Source organism: Cryphonectria parasitica (genome assembly GCF_011745365.1).
Source record: "Cryphonectria parasitica EP155 unplaced genomic scaffold M406scaffold_3, whole genome shotgun sequence".
Classification (NCBI taxonomy): Eukaryota; Fungi; Ascomycota; class Sordariomycetes; order Diaporthales; family Cryphonectriaceae; genus Cryphonectria; species Cryphonectria parasitica.
Window position 1 is genome coordinate 3,072,988 of NW_024468911.1, and position 14,415 is coordinate 3,087,402.

General features: G+C 54.5%; 5 protein-coding genes across 5 annotated transcripts; 2 read left to right on the forward strand and 3 right to left on the reverse strand.

Moving 5' to 3' along the window:
- Positions 1-835: 835 nt before the first annotated feature.
- M406DRAFT_61405 (uncharacterized protein) lies at positions 836-2,992 on the reverse strand (the record flags this gene model as incomplete). The annotated part of the gene is made up of 2 exons (XM_040924734.1): positions 836-2,814; positions 2,974-2,992. The coding sequence occupies 2 exons, from the start codon at positions 2,990-2,992 to the stop codon at positions 836-838; spliced, it is 1,998 nt and encodes a 665-aa protein (XP_040778499.1).
- A 328-nt stretch (positions 2,993-3,320) lies between these two features.
- M406DRAFT_328610 (proteasome maturation factor UMP1) lies at positions 3,321-3,887 on the forward strand (the record flags this gene model as incomplete). The annotated part of the gene is made up of 2 exons (XM_040920345.1): positions 3,321-3,323; positions 3,426-3,887. 2 exons carry the CDS (start codon positions 3,321-3,323, stop codon positions 3,885-3,887), a joined length of 465 nt encoding a protein of 154 aa, XP_040778500.1.
- An 871-nt stretch (positions 3,888-4,758) lies between these two features.
- M406DRAFT_252385 (uncharacterized protein) lies at positions 4,759-5,452 on the reverse strand (the record flags this gene model as incomplete). Its single annotated transcript, XM_040916841.1, has 2 exons — positions 4,759-4,910; positions 5,002-5,452. The coding sequence occupies 2 exons, from the start codon at positions 5,450-5,452 to the stop codon at positions 4,759-4,761; spliced, it is 603 nt and encodes a 200-aa protein (XP_040778501.1).
- A 3,318-nt stretch (positions 5,453-8,770) lies between these two features.
- M406DRAFT_328612 (uncharacterized protein) lies at positions 8,771-9,344 on the forward strand (the record flags this gene model as incomplete). Its single annotated transcript, XM_040920346.1, has 4 exons — positions 8,771-8,888; positions 8,951-9,025; positions 9,089-9,208; positions 9,292-9,344. The coding sequence occupies 4 exons, from the start codon at positions 8,771-8,773 to the stop codon at positions 9,342-9,344; spliced, it is 366 nt and encodes a 121-aa protein (XP_040778502.1).
- Positions 9,345-11,281: 1,937 nt separating this feature from the next.
- Positions 11,282-13,995, reverse strand: M406DRAFT_254812 (Adaptor protein complex beta subunit; the record flags this gene model as incomplete). The annotated part of the gene is made up of 5 exons (XM_040916985.1): positions 11,282-12,776; positions 12,843-13,207; positions 13,267-13,342; positions 13,412-13,596; positions 13,951-13,995. 5 exons carry the CDS (start codon positions 13,993-13,995, stop codon positions 11,282-11,284), a joined length of 2,166 nt encoding a protein of 721 aa, XP_040778503.1.
- Positions 13,996-14,415: the final 420 nt, after the last annotated feature.

The window sequence follows — 14,415 nt, forward strand, 5'->3', positions numbered from 1 at the left end:
GGCGGGATCCATACTATGTATAATACAGTGGCAGTGAAGGAGGCTTGTCGCGCGCCTCATAACCCCGAAAGAAAAAGAAGAATGGAAAAAGAAAATAATGAAAACTAGAGTCAATTAATGTTCCTCGCATCCGAGGGTCCCGGCCGCTCAACGCAATAGAAACGAATCAAAAATAACTACGACCTAGGCCCTGACCTATGGCGTAATCTCAGACACGACTTGCCCCGCCGCAGTCGAGTCTGCCTCCCACCTGTGTTTTTCTCAATTTGAAGAAACCAGCTGGAGCACGGAAACCTCATCAAGACGGCATTTATCCTCGAGCGGACTTGAACATGGAACATTCGAGAGTTCACAGGGTCCTAAAGAAGACCAATTGACCAGGAGCCGTTGAGAGCCCAGACGCCATCTTTACATCATCGAGCCGAGTTGCCATGGTCCGTTGCCCAGAAGCAAGTCCAAATCCATTGTCTCACCCTGACACGCAGTAAGCCCACTTGCACGGCTCGCGCGGAACGAGCTGTTTGTGGCTGATCGCGGACAGTCGGGGCTCGTAGCTGCAGCTGAAGACCGGCGCTGACTGAGTAATTCTCGGGTTTTTCCTACTTTCCTTCTCTTTCTTCTGGATTGATATCAATATCCCTCATGCAAGCACTCGTTACATTGGTAGAAGTCACTTTGGTGCAAGTGTAGAAGCCAGAACGGCATCCCTTTGGGAAAACTTGAAAGCTCGGACGGATACGAACCCAAGATAAAATGAAATTGGCAATGCCTCGAGCCATGAGGCAATGATTGGTATTGAATATGTAGTTCTGCTCCACGACAATGGTCTGCTCCATCAGATAGCCCAAATCTCGTGCCACCTTCTAGAGTCCGTCCTCAACGGACCATCAAGGCGACCGAATCGTGCAGGCATCTCAGAGTTCGCCTCAGGCAGACACAACCACTCTCGCACGGCGTCAGGCACTTCCTCTTTGATATGGCTGATGCAAATCAGGGCCTGCTGGTCTGATAAACCAGTCACCTTGACGTTGCCAGCCCTGGCCTGCTCGCTATCAACAACCACAGTTTCCGTCGTGGTGTTGGAGCCTCCGCCGCTGGTGACCTCTCCCGTGCTCGTTGCATATGTTTTAGCCTCGCCCTCAGCGAGGAAAAGCATGCACTTGTCCCTGACGGCCTCGTCCATGCCGCTGAAGGCCTCGTCTAGAACGACGACGTCCGGGTTCTTGATCATAGACCGAATGAAGAGCAGAACCCGCTGTGCGCTGAAGGAAAGCTCGCCAAAGATGTAGCTGCTCGCCCAAGACAGACCAGATGGCACCTCCCTGTTGTGAGAGGGGTTCAGCTCTGGTTCGAACCAGTGCAGACACGCGTCAACCTTGGCGCGGGCCTCGTCACTCAATTTTGGTTTCAGCAAGAACGTGTCGGCCCAGGCATTCTCGATGACCTGCCGGATGGTCAGGCTTCGGGGCATGTGCTGGTGTACCTCTGGGCTGGAGTGCCCTATCCGGGACTGGATGTCCCAGAAGGTGAGCGGCAGCTGTCCAGAACCGGGCTCCGGCAGTCGACTGCGGCCAAATAGCTTGATCGGTAGAGAGTATGTTTGAGGGTGGTCTGAGCAGAGAAGCGATACGATGGTCGTCTTCCCAGAGCCGTTGGGCCCGAAGACACCCCACCGCTCTCCTCTCCTCACTGTCCACGACAGTCCCTTGACAGGCTGTCCGCCCTTCTCTTCCGTCCAGTTGCCCAGTGCGACCTTGTTGCCATATCGCACCTGACAACCCTCCATCTCAACCATAGGCTCTCCCAGCGACTTGGGCCTCAGCTCGTGCTCTGGCCTAGGCACAGTCGCGCCAGCAAATGTCTCTCCTTCCTCGCCTAAGCCGGCCCCTCTGATCCCGCCCTCTGTCAATACCCTCCCCATCTCTCTGAATGCTCTCACGGGCATCGCCTCATCTTCCGCCAGCGCGCCCTTCCTGACACCCGTCAGGTACTTCCTCAACCCCTCCATAACGACCTCCCTCTCTCCCATTGCTCCCACCTGGCAATCATTCCGCAGATACACCAGATGCGTGACCCACTCCGGTAGGGGATCCTGTGGCCTGGCGCTGAGCACCAGCCTCGGCGCTGCCTTCTCAGCCATGCCCTTCAGTAGCGGACTGATCGAAGCCACGGTAGGCGGGTCGAGGCCCATAAAGGGCTCATCCAGAAGAAGCACCTCGGGGCTCGTCAGCAATGCGCGCGCGATGCGAGCCCTCCGGCCCTGTCCGTTGGAGAGAAACGCCACTGGCAGGTCGAGAAGGGGCCGCAGCCGCAGGTCTGTCACGACACGGTCCATGAGGCCCGCGCTGATGCCGTCGTCCTCGCCGGGAAGGTGGAAGGGGTTCAGCTGCGTGTTGCCGAGGAGGAAGTCTCTGAGGGAGAAGTCGGTGCTCTCGCGCCGGGACTCATATCTTGCGGACAGGTATGCAGATGTTGCCGGGCCCAGTCCGCCGCCAGAGCGCTCTGCGTCGAAGCCCACATATTGGATTGCCTTGTTTGCGGCCTTGAGACGGTGGGGGACGTCGTCTGTAGCCAGGTAAGGGTAGGTTCGTGCTGTAGGAGGGATGCAGAGGTGCTGGCCCCTCAAGACCTGAAGAAAGGTCGTCTTTCCTGAGAGGGACGGGCCAACCACACACCAGCGGTCTCTGGACTTGGTGTCTGACGGGAGCTCAAAGGTAAGGTCTGAGAAGAAAGGCGGGTTGGGGTGTGCTAGCTGCGCCGAAGGGTGGTGCCGGTAAAACGTGCCATTGCTGATGCGTACTATTGGCGGACGCACTGGAATAGGCTTCATGATAGCTGGGGGCTTTGAAGATTCAAAGCCATGTCCATTTACAATAAAAATCAAAACTGGATTGGTTGACTACTCTGGTGGTTAGTTGCTCAATTTAGGCGTGAGGAAGTTACTCATTTACTGTGTCTGTACTACTACGTGACTTAGTATGTGGGCGGTCATAACACCGGGGATAAGACACAACCACCCCCCACCTGTAATGTATCAAAGGCAGGCAAGCCCTGGTCCGTGCCCAGCGCGCCCAGGTAGCATTACATCCACGCAGCTCTTGGCAGCCTGCGGCTCGACCTGTTGCTAAGCTTCCACACAAGACAAGACAGACGACATCCACCTTCCCGACCTTCCACGACCCCCAGACCAAAGAAACTCTCTCCATCAAACCCCTTTCGCTCTTGTTTAAAGTACGAATACAGACCCACGGAGGAGTCGATACCAAATCAAACAAGACTTCTCACCTCCCCAAAACGACATCCACCCCAAGCCGCCCAAGATGGTAAGCCGCACCCTTCCAATCCAACCCAACCTACTTACCCTCCTCCTCCTCCTCCTCCTCCTCCTCCTCCTCCTCCTCCAAACGCTAACCTGACCACCTCAGTCTCTCCGCATCGTCCCCGCCGACGCGCACGCCTCCACCTACTCCCACATCCGCCCCTCCGCCCATGGCGCCCCTTCCGCCCCAGGCCTCCACGACACCCTCCGCGCCGGCGTGGGCCCAGACCCCTTCGCCCAGACCTACAACTCCACGGCCCCCAGCTCCGCCCACCCCCTTGAGACGCGCCTCAAGCAGTGGGAGACCACACAGGAGAGTCTGCGCATGGAGTCCCTCCGGCGGACGTTTGGCATCGCGGAGCCCATCCGCCGCGGCATGGAGCTCAAGATCACCCGGGAGGGCCAGTGGCGGCCGCTGGCCCTGGGCGGGGGCGCCGCCGGGAGCGTGCACGAGGATATACTCAAGGGGCGCGAGGCCACCGTCGACTGGGAGGATGTGTTCTCCGGTGAGGACCAGAGGGGTGTTGTTGGCGTGCACGAGGAGATGGAGAGAAAATTGAAGATCTGAGGCACGAGTTGTGAGTGCGATCCTGATGGTGTGTGTCGGAGAAAAGGAGAGTGAGCCTCTACGGTCGCGAAGGGAGGTATTTCAGAAAGCGAGTCTGTTCATCTCTATAGCTGACGGCAAGGAGGCTCTGTACGACTACGACTACGGTGCATAGATGAATATCAGCATAGACACCACAGAGAGTGGAGGCCAAGTGGCAACGCACCACAGTCACCTTGTGGCGGGCACCATTCTCTGGTTGGCACTGCAAATAACGAATGACCACAAAGACCATAAACTGAGTATATGAACTTCCAAGGATTGAATTCCTACCCACAATATGGACATGTGTGCTCCACTCGTCTGCGTACTGCTGTCGACAGTGGAAGAGATAGCAATGGACCCAGCAAAACCCCCAAGATTACCGATAATTTGCGCCAACAATAAAACCCATACCTGCCTCCTAGCCACTACAAAGCAGTAAAGATTGAGCCCTAAACACCACGGAGAGCAGCCTCTTCTTCCTTAATGATGCCTCCAACAAGTGACAAAAAAGGAAGAGAAAACAAGGGAGGGGGGGCAAACAAAATGCAATTCGAGGCATGTAGATAAGTGAAAGAGGGCCGTTCGGATCGTCAAGTGCGTCGATATCGATGAGGTTTAACAGTTCTCAGCTGTGCAGCTCCCAGGAAAGCCGGATCAGAGTACTGTGGTCGATGCCCCTCAAGACTCCCGGTTTCTAGGTAAGTAGCGCGGCACTGTTCAAGCTTTCCATGCTGCACGCACCCGTTCGAGTCTTGGTGAGAAGTGTGGTATGTGGGTGGAGGATGAGGGATGCCGGATATCAGACGTGTCTCGGAACAGGCGCCAAAAAGCCTGAGTGCTGATGTTTTTATAATATAACGCAGCATCCTGATCCGCCCTCGCTGTTCCTGCCTCCTCCGCTGCTGCTTTTACCTTTGCCGGCCTCGTCCTCCTCCAGCATCTCAGCCGGTTTGACAGACATGTGGACAACGTTGGGAGCTTCAGCGCTGAAGCGGTACTCTGTTGTCAAAGAGTAGACTGTTAGCCTCTTCTTCATGCCTCTGGACATAGTCATAATGTGAACAAAGTTGCGAGAGGATGAACAACTCACTTTTCAGCGGTTCCTTATCGTCGAGCAGTTTCCCAAAGTGAATCAGTCGTATACTGCTCGGGCTGGCTGGCTTGCCGTCCCATTCCTCGCGCCACTCCCGCAATATCAGCTCCTTGAGCTTGTACACGCTGATGCTGAACGGGTCTTTCTTGCCACTCTCTGTCATCTCGGGCACGTCGACGTTGCGCTTCGTCAGATATCTGTCATCGATCTTGTACGGATGCCTCGCTCCGGTGGGCAAGAGCAGGGTGATGTTGCATGCGGGCCCGTCGGCAGGATTGACAGGCGTGATGGGTACTGGTGAGTCGGCAGCACCTATTGACAGCGAGTCGGTCCGCTCCTGGCGATTGGATGACGGCGCGACCTCCTTGCCCTTGGAGGAGGACGCCTCGGCGTCGTTTGCTTCAGGTGCGTCGTCCTTGGCGGGGACTGAGGGCTGTGGCGAGTCCATCTTCTTCATCTCAACAGCGTCCTTGTTCTCCGCCGGGCCGCCCTGGCCGCCTTGACCACCGCTCATCACGGTCTGCTCTGTATCGGCCATGGCTGGAATGTGTGAAAGGGCAGTGGTGGTGGTACGACCCGGAAGGTGGACGGGCGGGATTGGCGGAAATAAAAGGAGCCTACGAGATGCCGGACTATGTCATATGCAAAGGGGGCTCGAGGTTGATAAACAAGACAAGAAGGGAGTCCTGATTGCGAGGGGAGACCGGTCGTGGACGGATGGGGATGTCGTCGTGGTTGGCAGGAGGGATTCGAAACAAGGATGGATGATGCAGGTAACACCGCTCCACACACGCGCGCGCAGTCGCTTGAGAGGGGGTAGAGCAGGCCAGACCAGGCCAGACAGACCTCAAACAGAGCGAAAAGAGCAAATCCGTATAGGATGGGCAGAAGCTGAAAAGAGTCGTCGCCGGGACGGGGTTGATTCGTCCTGCAAGTCGGGATGCAATGGGATTCAACGAGATGGTTGATGGATGGAATTGATTGATTGTGACCTAAACGGCGAGAATTCTGAATTCGATGGACGGACGGCACGGGTATTGGTGTAATTGAGAACGGATACAAAGCCTAGAATGAGGAGTGGTGACCCGAATCCCCAAGTTTGGATGGGAATCTGGCTGCACAGGCCGTATTGGCGACAGGAGTGTCCGGGAAATAGCGAGCCCAGGTGGGGACACTCTTGGGGGGTTGGAGAGACGGCCGAGGGGGGGCCCCTGCCCAGTCAATTCAGGCTTGAAGTTGCTGCGTACGGTGTGCCCACGACTCATGTAGACATTGTCGGCACACCAGTGATGTACTGCTCTACACTGTACTATACTATGGCAGGAAAAAAACGAAAAGACAATACATTTGACAGAGGAAGAAAGGAAAGGTTGACGCTTAGGCTGTCCTGTCCCTGGGGTCTCTCTTGGCTCTTGGCAAGCAGCAGCAGCAAGGTCGCAACAGGGCGTTACTGTGCAGATATAGTCGAGAGGAACCCTAGTCCCTGCTCTCAGTCTGGGGCCTGCTTCGAGTAGAGACTCGATTAGCTGCATCGGATCCAAGATCTAGTGAAATGCCTCACCAGGTCGCTCGTTTTTTGTTGTTTTTTTTTGGATCTGGCGGCCGTCCCGGTCATCCAGGCCAAGGTACAAATGAGCAGCAGAGGACAGGCTGGAGAGGGAAAACAGTGACGACACCCCCATTTCCAGTTCTCGTACTACGGCACATCGGATGGTCTGGCCCCCAGGTTAGACATCCAGCTACTATGCCGCCATGGACTTTATGGTTGCTGTTACTACTCTAGCACCACCTCCCATCTTCTTATTGTCCCATCCGGTAATCTGGCAATGGAAGGCTGCTAGGCTCGATCCGGGGAAACTCCGCACTACGGAGTAATCCCGCAAGAGGCATTGCTAAGAAATTCAGGACTTCTTGCAGGCCTGAATCCTCACCCAAGAATCGTGCATCATAGACCCTTGTGGACGCTCTGGCTTTGGCAAACAAGGTGGATGACGAAGTGGTTTGCCTTGTGGTGGAGAGTCAAGGTTGTGATGCGGTCTCAACACAGAGCTTAATCTTGGCTAGATCTACTTGTACGTGTTTGTAGTGTCCCTCTACATAGTATTTCGTGCTTTGTCACCTACATGGCTGAGTAACAGTACCTGCCCTACTGCCCACACGCTCAACGGATCGAGCCGTGCAAGTGGGTTCTGAACGCGGCTGAAGCGGGAAAGGGCCATCCTGGTCCCACCTCAGCACCCCTAGTCTTAGTTCCTCATACGCTGGGGGCCTCTGTTGCAGGTCTTTTTCAAACTTCGGATCATAAAAACTCAACAATAATACTGCCTATGACAACATGCTGTCACCTATACCAACCAGCCCTATGTATGCATAATTCCCAAACATATTTTGACCATCCCAAGCCTGTTTTTCCATGTTGCATGGAAGTTTTTCCAGAGGCGAGTCCTTGGCCTTATCTTTGGCGTTCACCTGGGATGCCATCAAGCTTGCCACTCAGAAGTCAATGACACGCACTGTGTATTCCCCTTTTCAACCTCCCCTCCTTTCTCATGAAACAAATACCTAGCTGAATAATTTGGATGGCTCACAGTATCAACCTGTCTTTGTATGCTTAATGGCAAGCTTCGCAGGTACAAGTTGTCCTGCTTTCTGCTTTGTTTCAAGCTGTACAAGTTTTCGCATTTTTCTTCCAAATGTCCAAGTTCAATGTCTTGACACACAGCTTCTGTTCAAAGTTGATTTCCCTGATCAAGCAAATACACAAAAGAGCAGAGGGCGAGAGGAAGGGGGGGGATACCAAAATTCTTTGTGCTACAACCTGGGGGAAAATATTGTGTCGAAAGTCACTTGAAGACCTAGACTGCACTGCCTGCATCACAACCATTATCTGTTCCTAACAATAAGTGGTGCAACTCCAAGCGGAGGAGGGTGGTATCGTGTGGACAAGTCACTCAGCGTTGCAAGGCAAGGTGTGCTTGGCTGTTCTCATATACTAGCAGCATGGAGATATCCAGCAGTGGCACACACCACATATTTGATCGTCCATGGATACTATTAGAACAAGGGGCCCTGCAAACAGAAGTCTTTGTAGAAGCAGGATAATGGATGAGAAATCGTGTCTGACAGAGGCAGTCCTGATGGACGCAAGGGCAATAAGAGGCACCCGTCGCAACAAAAGGCCTAGATCAGAGGAAGGGGTGCTCTTCCTCCGTGGTCATGGACTGCAGGTCCAAGAAACTCTGGTCAATTGGACAACTGGACTAGGCAATCTGCTGAAGATATGACACCTAGAGAGGAGGTAATTAATGGGACAGAATCTTGTGAGACCTCAGGGGATGCGGTCCTTTGATGACGGTGCAGTCAGTACTGTGGGCGGAGATTAGGGTGATAGCAGCATGCATGCATACAACGGGATGGCCCAAGATCACAGCAGCAAGAGTTTTCATCCCATATTCCAGTTCCTGTGTGGTTGGCCACTAAGGTCTCTAACCTGAGGGTCTCGCCAATCGTTAGTGCCTCTCTGTTGGGCTTGCATGTGGTGATTTCGAGGGGCCATTACTTGACGCGACTTTTCGCGACCTGTGCCAACATCACCTCCCCCCTCCACCTCTCCTCCACCCTTCCTCAGTTGACGATTCTTCCCAGCCCACCCATCTCTTTGAAACACGCTTGCAGTCCATCCAATCAATCACTGTGAAGAAGCGTTGATCATTCAAAAGCCGCTACGCATTGAACTCATTACAAGATCAATTCGAACTGCATCATCATGATGCTCATCCACTTCCTTGTCAGCCTCATGCTGGCTGTCTCTGGCATCTTTAGCCAGGCTGCTGCCAACATGGCCAGCAAGGGTGTTACCAGCCAGACCACCTCTGGTGAGGGATGTAAGTAGAACTCTACTGGTGTACAGGATCTCAAAGTAATATGTGCTGACATTGTCGGATAGCTGCCGTGTCCACTGGTACCACCGCTGCTGGTTTGGTTGGTGCTGTCGATGCCATCTTGCCCAATTCCACTGGTAGTGAGTACACCAAGTCTTCAAGATATCCTCATGTTGATCTACCTGCCTAACTCGCTGTACTAGACCACTCTCTGGTTTTCACTCAGACCTACAATGTCCCTGCTGTCAAGAACGCCTCGACTACTACTGGTGACACCACGTCCAGCGCGATCACCACCTCTTGGACTTCTGTCACCATGGTTTGTAAGTACTTACTCGTCTACCTGGCATATACATTCGCCGCACATCTTGATCGATTGGACTGCCCAGCTGACCTACTCGGTCAGACACCACAGTCGAGACTTTCGTCTACAAACCCATCACTCGCAGTGGTAACTAAATTTCCAGCTTCTTGGACCCAGAGAGGGACCAGCATTGTGATACTAATGCTCGTCTGCAGAGGTTGTCACAGTTCTGTCCACTCTTTATACCACCATCGTTACCACGAAAGGTTACCTCTCTCCCACTGAGACAATCAGCTATGTTGCCATCATCTCGTACTCTACTGAGTCCATTTACACAACATCCTGGCTGGCACCTCCCACAGAGATCGACGCAACAGAGACCTACATTCGCACGACTACTTTAGAAGAGATTGTGGTGCCCACTGATGCGACATACCTTCTCACCTCAGTCCCACCCTCTCCTCCTGCAGTTACCACCACCACCCGTCATGATTCTCTTGTCAAGCGTAGCCTCACTTGGCGATTCGTGGGTGGCAACATCACCAGCTTCGTCCCTTTCAGCAGCCCTGCAGTCTACACTGAGGAGATTGCTACTGGCAACGCTGTCAGCCCTGTCACGACCCTGACTCTGGATTACATTCCTACTGTTCAGTCTGGCTCTGCAGTCCTCGACAACAGCGCGCCTGTGGGCATGGTCACTGTCACAGAGAACGAGACTCTGCCTCTGGTGACAACCATCTCGTCTCCAGCCACGCTGGTTTCTGCCTCTACCAACATTGCATGCTCTGAGGACACCACAACCTCTGTGGATACCACTTCCTCTGTGGACACCACTTCCTCCTTCATGGCTATGGGCATATCCTCTATGGACACCATGTCCGGTGACAATGCCTTCTCGGTTCAAGCTGCCACCACCGGCTCAGACACCACTACTAATGCGGACTGCTCTTCCAGCTGCCTGGGCCTTACGACCACCATCATTGTCCCCAAGCCCTTTCCCACCACAGTTACCATGAGTGACTACACCGTCATTCTCACGAAGAACGTGACGGTCACTCACAGCGTGACTATCACCACGGGCGCTGGCACCGCCGTCCCAGACACAACCGACCCCAGCACTGCCATGCCAGACTCGACGAAGGGCTCCGGCCAGAGCAGTGGCGCTGGTAGTCTCCGCACCAGCATCCTCCTGGCCATCCTCCTGGCCGTGTTCATCGATGTCGCCATCGTCTAGGCCTCAGGCCCCAGACCCCCTTTTTGTCCTAGTCGTCTCTTTGCATTATGCATCCTGTTTCTTTCCCTCTCTTTCTCTCGGTGTTTGGAAGCATGGAATGGCGTTTCAAGGGACCCGGTCAAGATGGCAACTGGCTCAATGTCGGTAGGCTGGCGTTGGGGGATCAAAGGGAAAATTGGAGAGAGGCGGTTTCTTCTTCTTTCGTTCCTCTTTTTCCCACTGACATACTCAGAAATGAGTTGTTGTTTTTTTACGATATGCGCTTGTTTGTTCGGAGGCATGAGGATATGCCCACCTGAACTTTCGCCTGGTCATTGGGCGACTCCTCTCTTTGGGGTTAGTTGTTCCATAGGACAGTACAATAAAAATTGATTTTCCAACCATTATATAAAAAATGGAAAGGTATTGTGATGTGACTGTGAGAGTGCTCCTCCTGAAGTTAGGAGGGCCCCCAAGGCGGTGAGTTCGTCCGTAGATATGATGCGAGTCGGACGGAAATATCATCGAGGCCATCATCATACCTTTTATCATCGGCCATAGGTGCTCCAGACTGAATGGACGAGAGCGGCCCATCGCAATCTTCTCATCTGCGTTTCCTAAATGGACCCATATGAAGATGGCTGGACAATGGGCGGACAAACAATACTCGCCAGTATAGTATGAAGAGAACCAGAGAAAATGGAGAATAGGCTGGTCAACATGACAAGCCATGCGTTAGATTCACATATAATTACTAGGTATCGTACTCTGTCACGCACTTTTCCTTCTCCTTTAAATACATTAGCTTGCAAAGTTGCACCCTGCCAACACCGCACGCAGCCCTCAATCCTCAAGGCCATGTTCTCCCCTTCCCCCTTTTCAAAACATCAACAGATCCCCGTTAGATCCGACACCCTGTGCAGGCTGGAATACCTGCTGCGGCGCGTATTGATTCACCACATACCCAGCCTCGTGGCCCGACCCTCCACCGAAAGCGTCACCTTCAGCATCCTGGATCCGCATTGCCTGCATTTGCTGGCTGCCAATCCCCGCAAAATATGCGTCCGCATCATTGACCGCCTGCGCGAGATTGCCGTTGCTATTCGACGCGGCACCAGACGCAAACGTGCGCGGGTCCACATCAGTAGGCTGCCCACCCTGGCCGAACTGGCTGAGCGTCTTGTTCGTATCGAAGCCGGCCATGGGGGCCTGGCCGTCGACAATGTAGCTTCTCTGCAGCGCGGGTGACTCCACCAGGCGCCGGGGGCGGGCGTTGCGGAATACGGTCTGTACGGGCTTGAGGTAGACGGTCGCGAGCGTGCCTACGTTGAGGCACATCTCCTCCAGGGTCTGCGGGTCGAGTCGTTCGGATTCAGCCGTGATCGGAGGTTTCTCGCCCATGACGACCTGCTTGGCGGTGTTCATGTCGGTGGACAGGAGGCGCCAGTACATGTAGGCGCGGTCGCGCAGGTCGGGGTTGTCGGTCTCCTCCGTGGCCCACTTCAGGACCTTGGGGACCAGCTCTTGTCCTTTGGTCGGTCTCTGTATAAAGAGTTTGACGGTAGCTGTGAGCAGGGCCAGCTGCACCTCTACCGGCTCTTCAGAGAAGGAGAACAGAAAGTCTTCCAGCAACACATCGCTGTTCTCGATGCGGCTTGCGTACTGTCCAATGACCCAGACCATGGCAGCTTTGGCCTCGGGCTCGTCCAGGCTGTCCAGATGCTCGCACAGTGTTCCGATGATGGACTCGTATTGGTTGGGGTATTTCCTGAAGATGTTGCGAATGACAACCGTCGCCTCCTGTACGATGTATGTCACCTTGGTGGCGACGAGTTCAAGAAGGAGGTTGATACACCTCCTTGCACCTGGCTCGATCTTGATGGCAAGCTTGCCGATGGCACGAACGGCCTTGCGCACAAAGTGCACGTCGATCTCTGTCGCATATTCTCGCAGTTCCGTCAACACCTCGTCGATGTTGTTTTCATTTGCGAGCATGAAGATCAACTCCAGCTTGGTGACCTTGACATAAATAGGGTCGTTGTATTTGCAGAAAAACACGCGGATGTCATTTCTCAGCACGTCAGGCCGTCGCTGGAGCATGAGCAGCGCATTTCGCAGGGCAAGGTACTGCACCTCGGGTCCCTTGGCAAGCAGAGTGACCAGAGGCGGAGAGAGCTTCCGACAGAGTGCTGCAATCTGCTTCTCCTCGGCCATGTAGTTCATGAGGTAAAGGATGACACGAATGCAGGTTAACACCACGGCGGAGTTGGAGTGAGAAAGCCGGGGCGAGATGCGCTCCGCCAGTAAGTGTGCCTCCCCCGTCTCCTGAGGCACGTAGGACATGAGGGCTTCTAGTATGTACGTTTGACCCCATCTGTTTGTTGCAGAGTCAGTGGAAAAGGAACGTCAACACTCATCTGGGGCGGGACATGGGACGTACTCCGAACAGTCGGGAAGGATGGCCACCATCTTGGACGCATTGGAGTAGTCGATGGTGAGCTTGATGGCGTCGCTCCTCTCCCATATATCCATCAAACTTGCCAGGGCGCTTGCGACAACTGTGGGGTTGTCATCCCTCAGTAGCGAGTTGAGCCTGTCGATGAGGTCGGACCGCTCGACCATGTGCCTATCGTGGTCGTAGAGCTTCGCAACACAGAATGCTGCCGTCTTGCGCACGTACGGGTCAAGGTCTTGCAAAAGCCGCTTCACAAGTGGTACCGTTGCCGCGACGAACTCCCGAACGTGAATGTACGACATTGTGCGGAGGGCGAGCGCTCGAACGAGGGGGTTGGCATCTTCCATGTCCTGCAACAGCGTCAGCCGGGCACGCGTGACCCACAGTCGTCCACCGGGCTTGTACGCACATGTTCGAGCACGGGTATCGCCTTGACGGCAATCTCTGTCCTCATCCTCGCGTAGTTCACCAAGAACAGAAAGCACCTAGCGCAGCCACTGTCAGCCTTCCCTGCCTCGTCTTGTCGGCCTCCTCAAGAACTCCCTAGCTCTTACATCTTCTTGATCTCCAGGCTCGGTATGTTCATGCAGCCGATGATGTCGGGGAATAGGGCGACCATATCGTTGTTGCTCATGGTCATGTTGGCGACGATCTTCTTGAGGGCGACCTTCTTGACAGAGTGGTTCTTGTCCTTTTTCCCGCCGCTGTTCAACTCGAGGCGCAGCTCTGCCACCTTGCCCTGTTGTCTGATGCGTGAGTTACTGTTGTGCGCCGTGCCTCCCGGAGGGAGATATGCCAAATACATGATGTTGGGAGGTTTGGGCTGGCATCCGCCCCTGCTTGACGGGCCCTAAAAGACCCGTGAGAGTTTCGAGGGCCCAGGCACGAGGCAGCCAGTGGGGGGGGAATAATGTAGGCACGGAACAAGAGGAAGAATGGCTGCGCTCAGGACATAAGCGGGCGGCGAAATGGGAGTCTAAGACATGCCCTTCGTAGCCGAGACGTGATCAAAAAGGTGGCGGGCCGGGAGAGGCCATGTGTAAGAACATAGGGAGGGGAGGCTGGAGGGTAAAAAGAGTAGGATGTAGCTTACCCGAGCGAACAGCTTTGAATCCCCTCCTCCCTGGACGGTTGCCATGTTCGAGGTGTGGATGGATATGGTATGGGCTCGGGAGGTGTGGCTGCTGCAGGTCGCGCCGCCGTTAAGGTTGATGTCGCGTAAACCCTATGAGCCAGCAGGGCCCCCCCTTTCCACGAGTTTATGGCTTTTTACTACAGAAACACCACCCCCAAGATTTGGTGCTGCCTTGCTATTGGTGATAGCGACACCCCGACAATTGTAGGACAATGCGCCTCAACCAATTAGGCCTTGTCCACCACACAATGCGACAAGGGCTTGTCAGGACCCCTCACTCCCTTCTCAATCTGCTTCGCGGCTATTCTGGAACTCCCGCTTCAGGCTCGCCTATCTTGCTTTCGTTTGTAGGAAAGAACTTGCGGCTGTAGCAGCTCCCCGGGGAGGAGGGGGGGGGGGGAGGGTTTCGATCGGGCTCAGAGT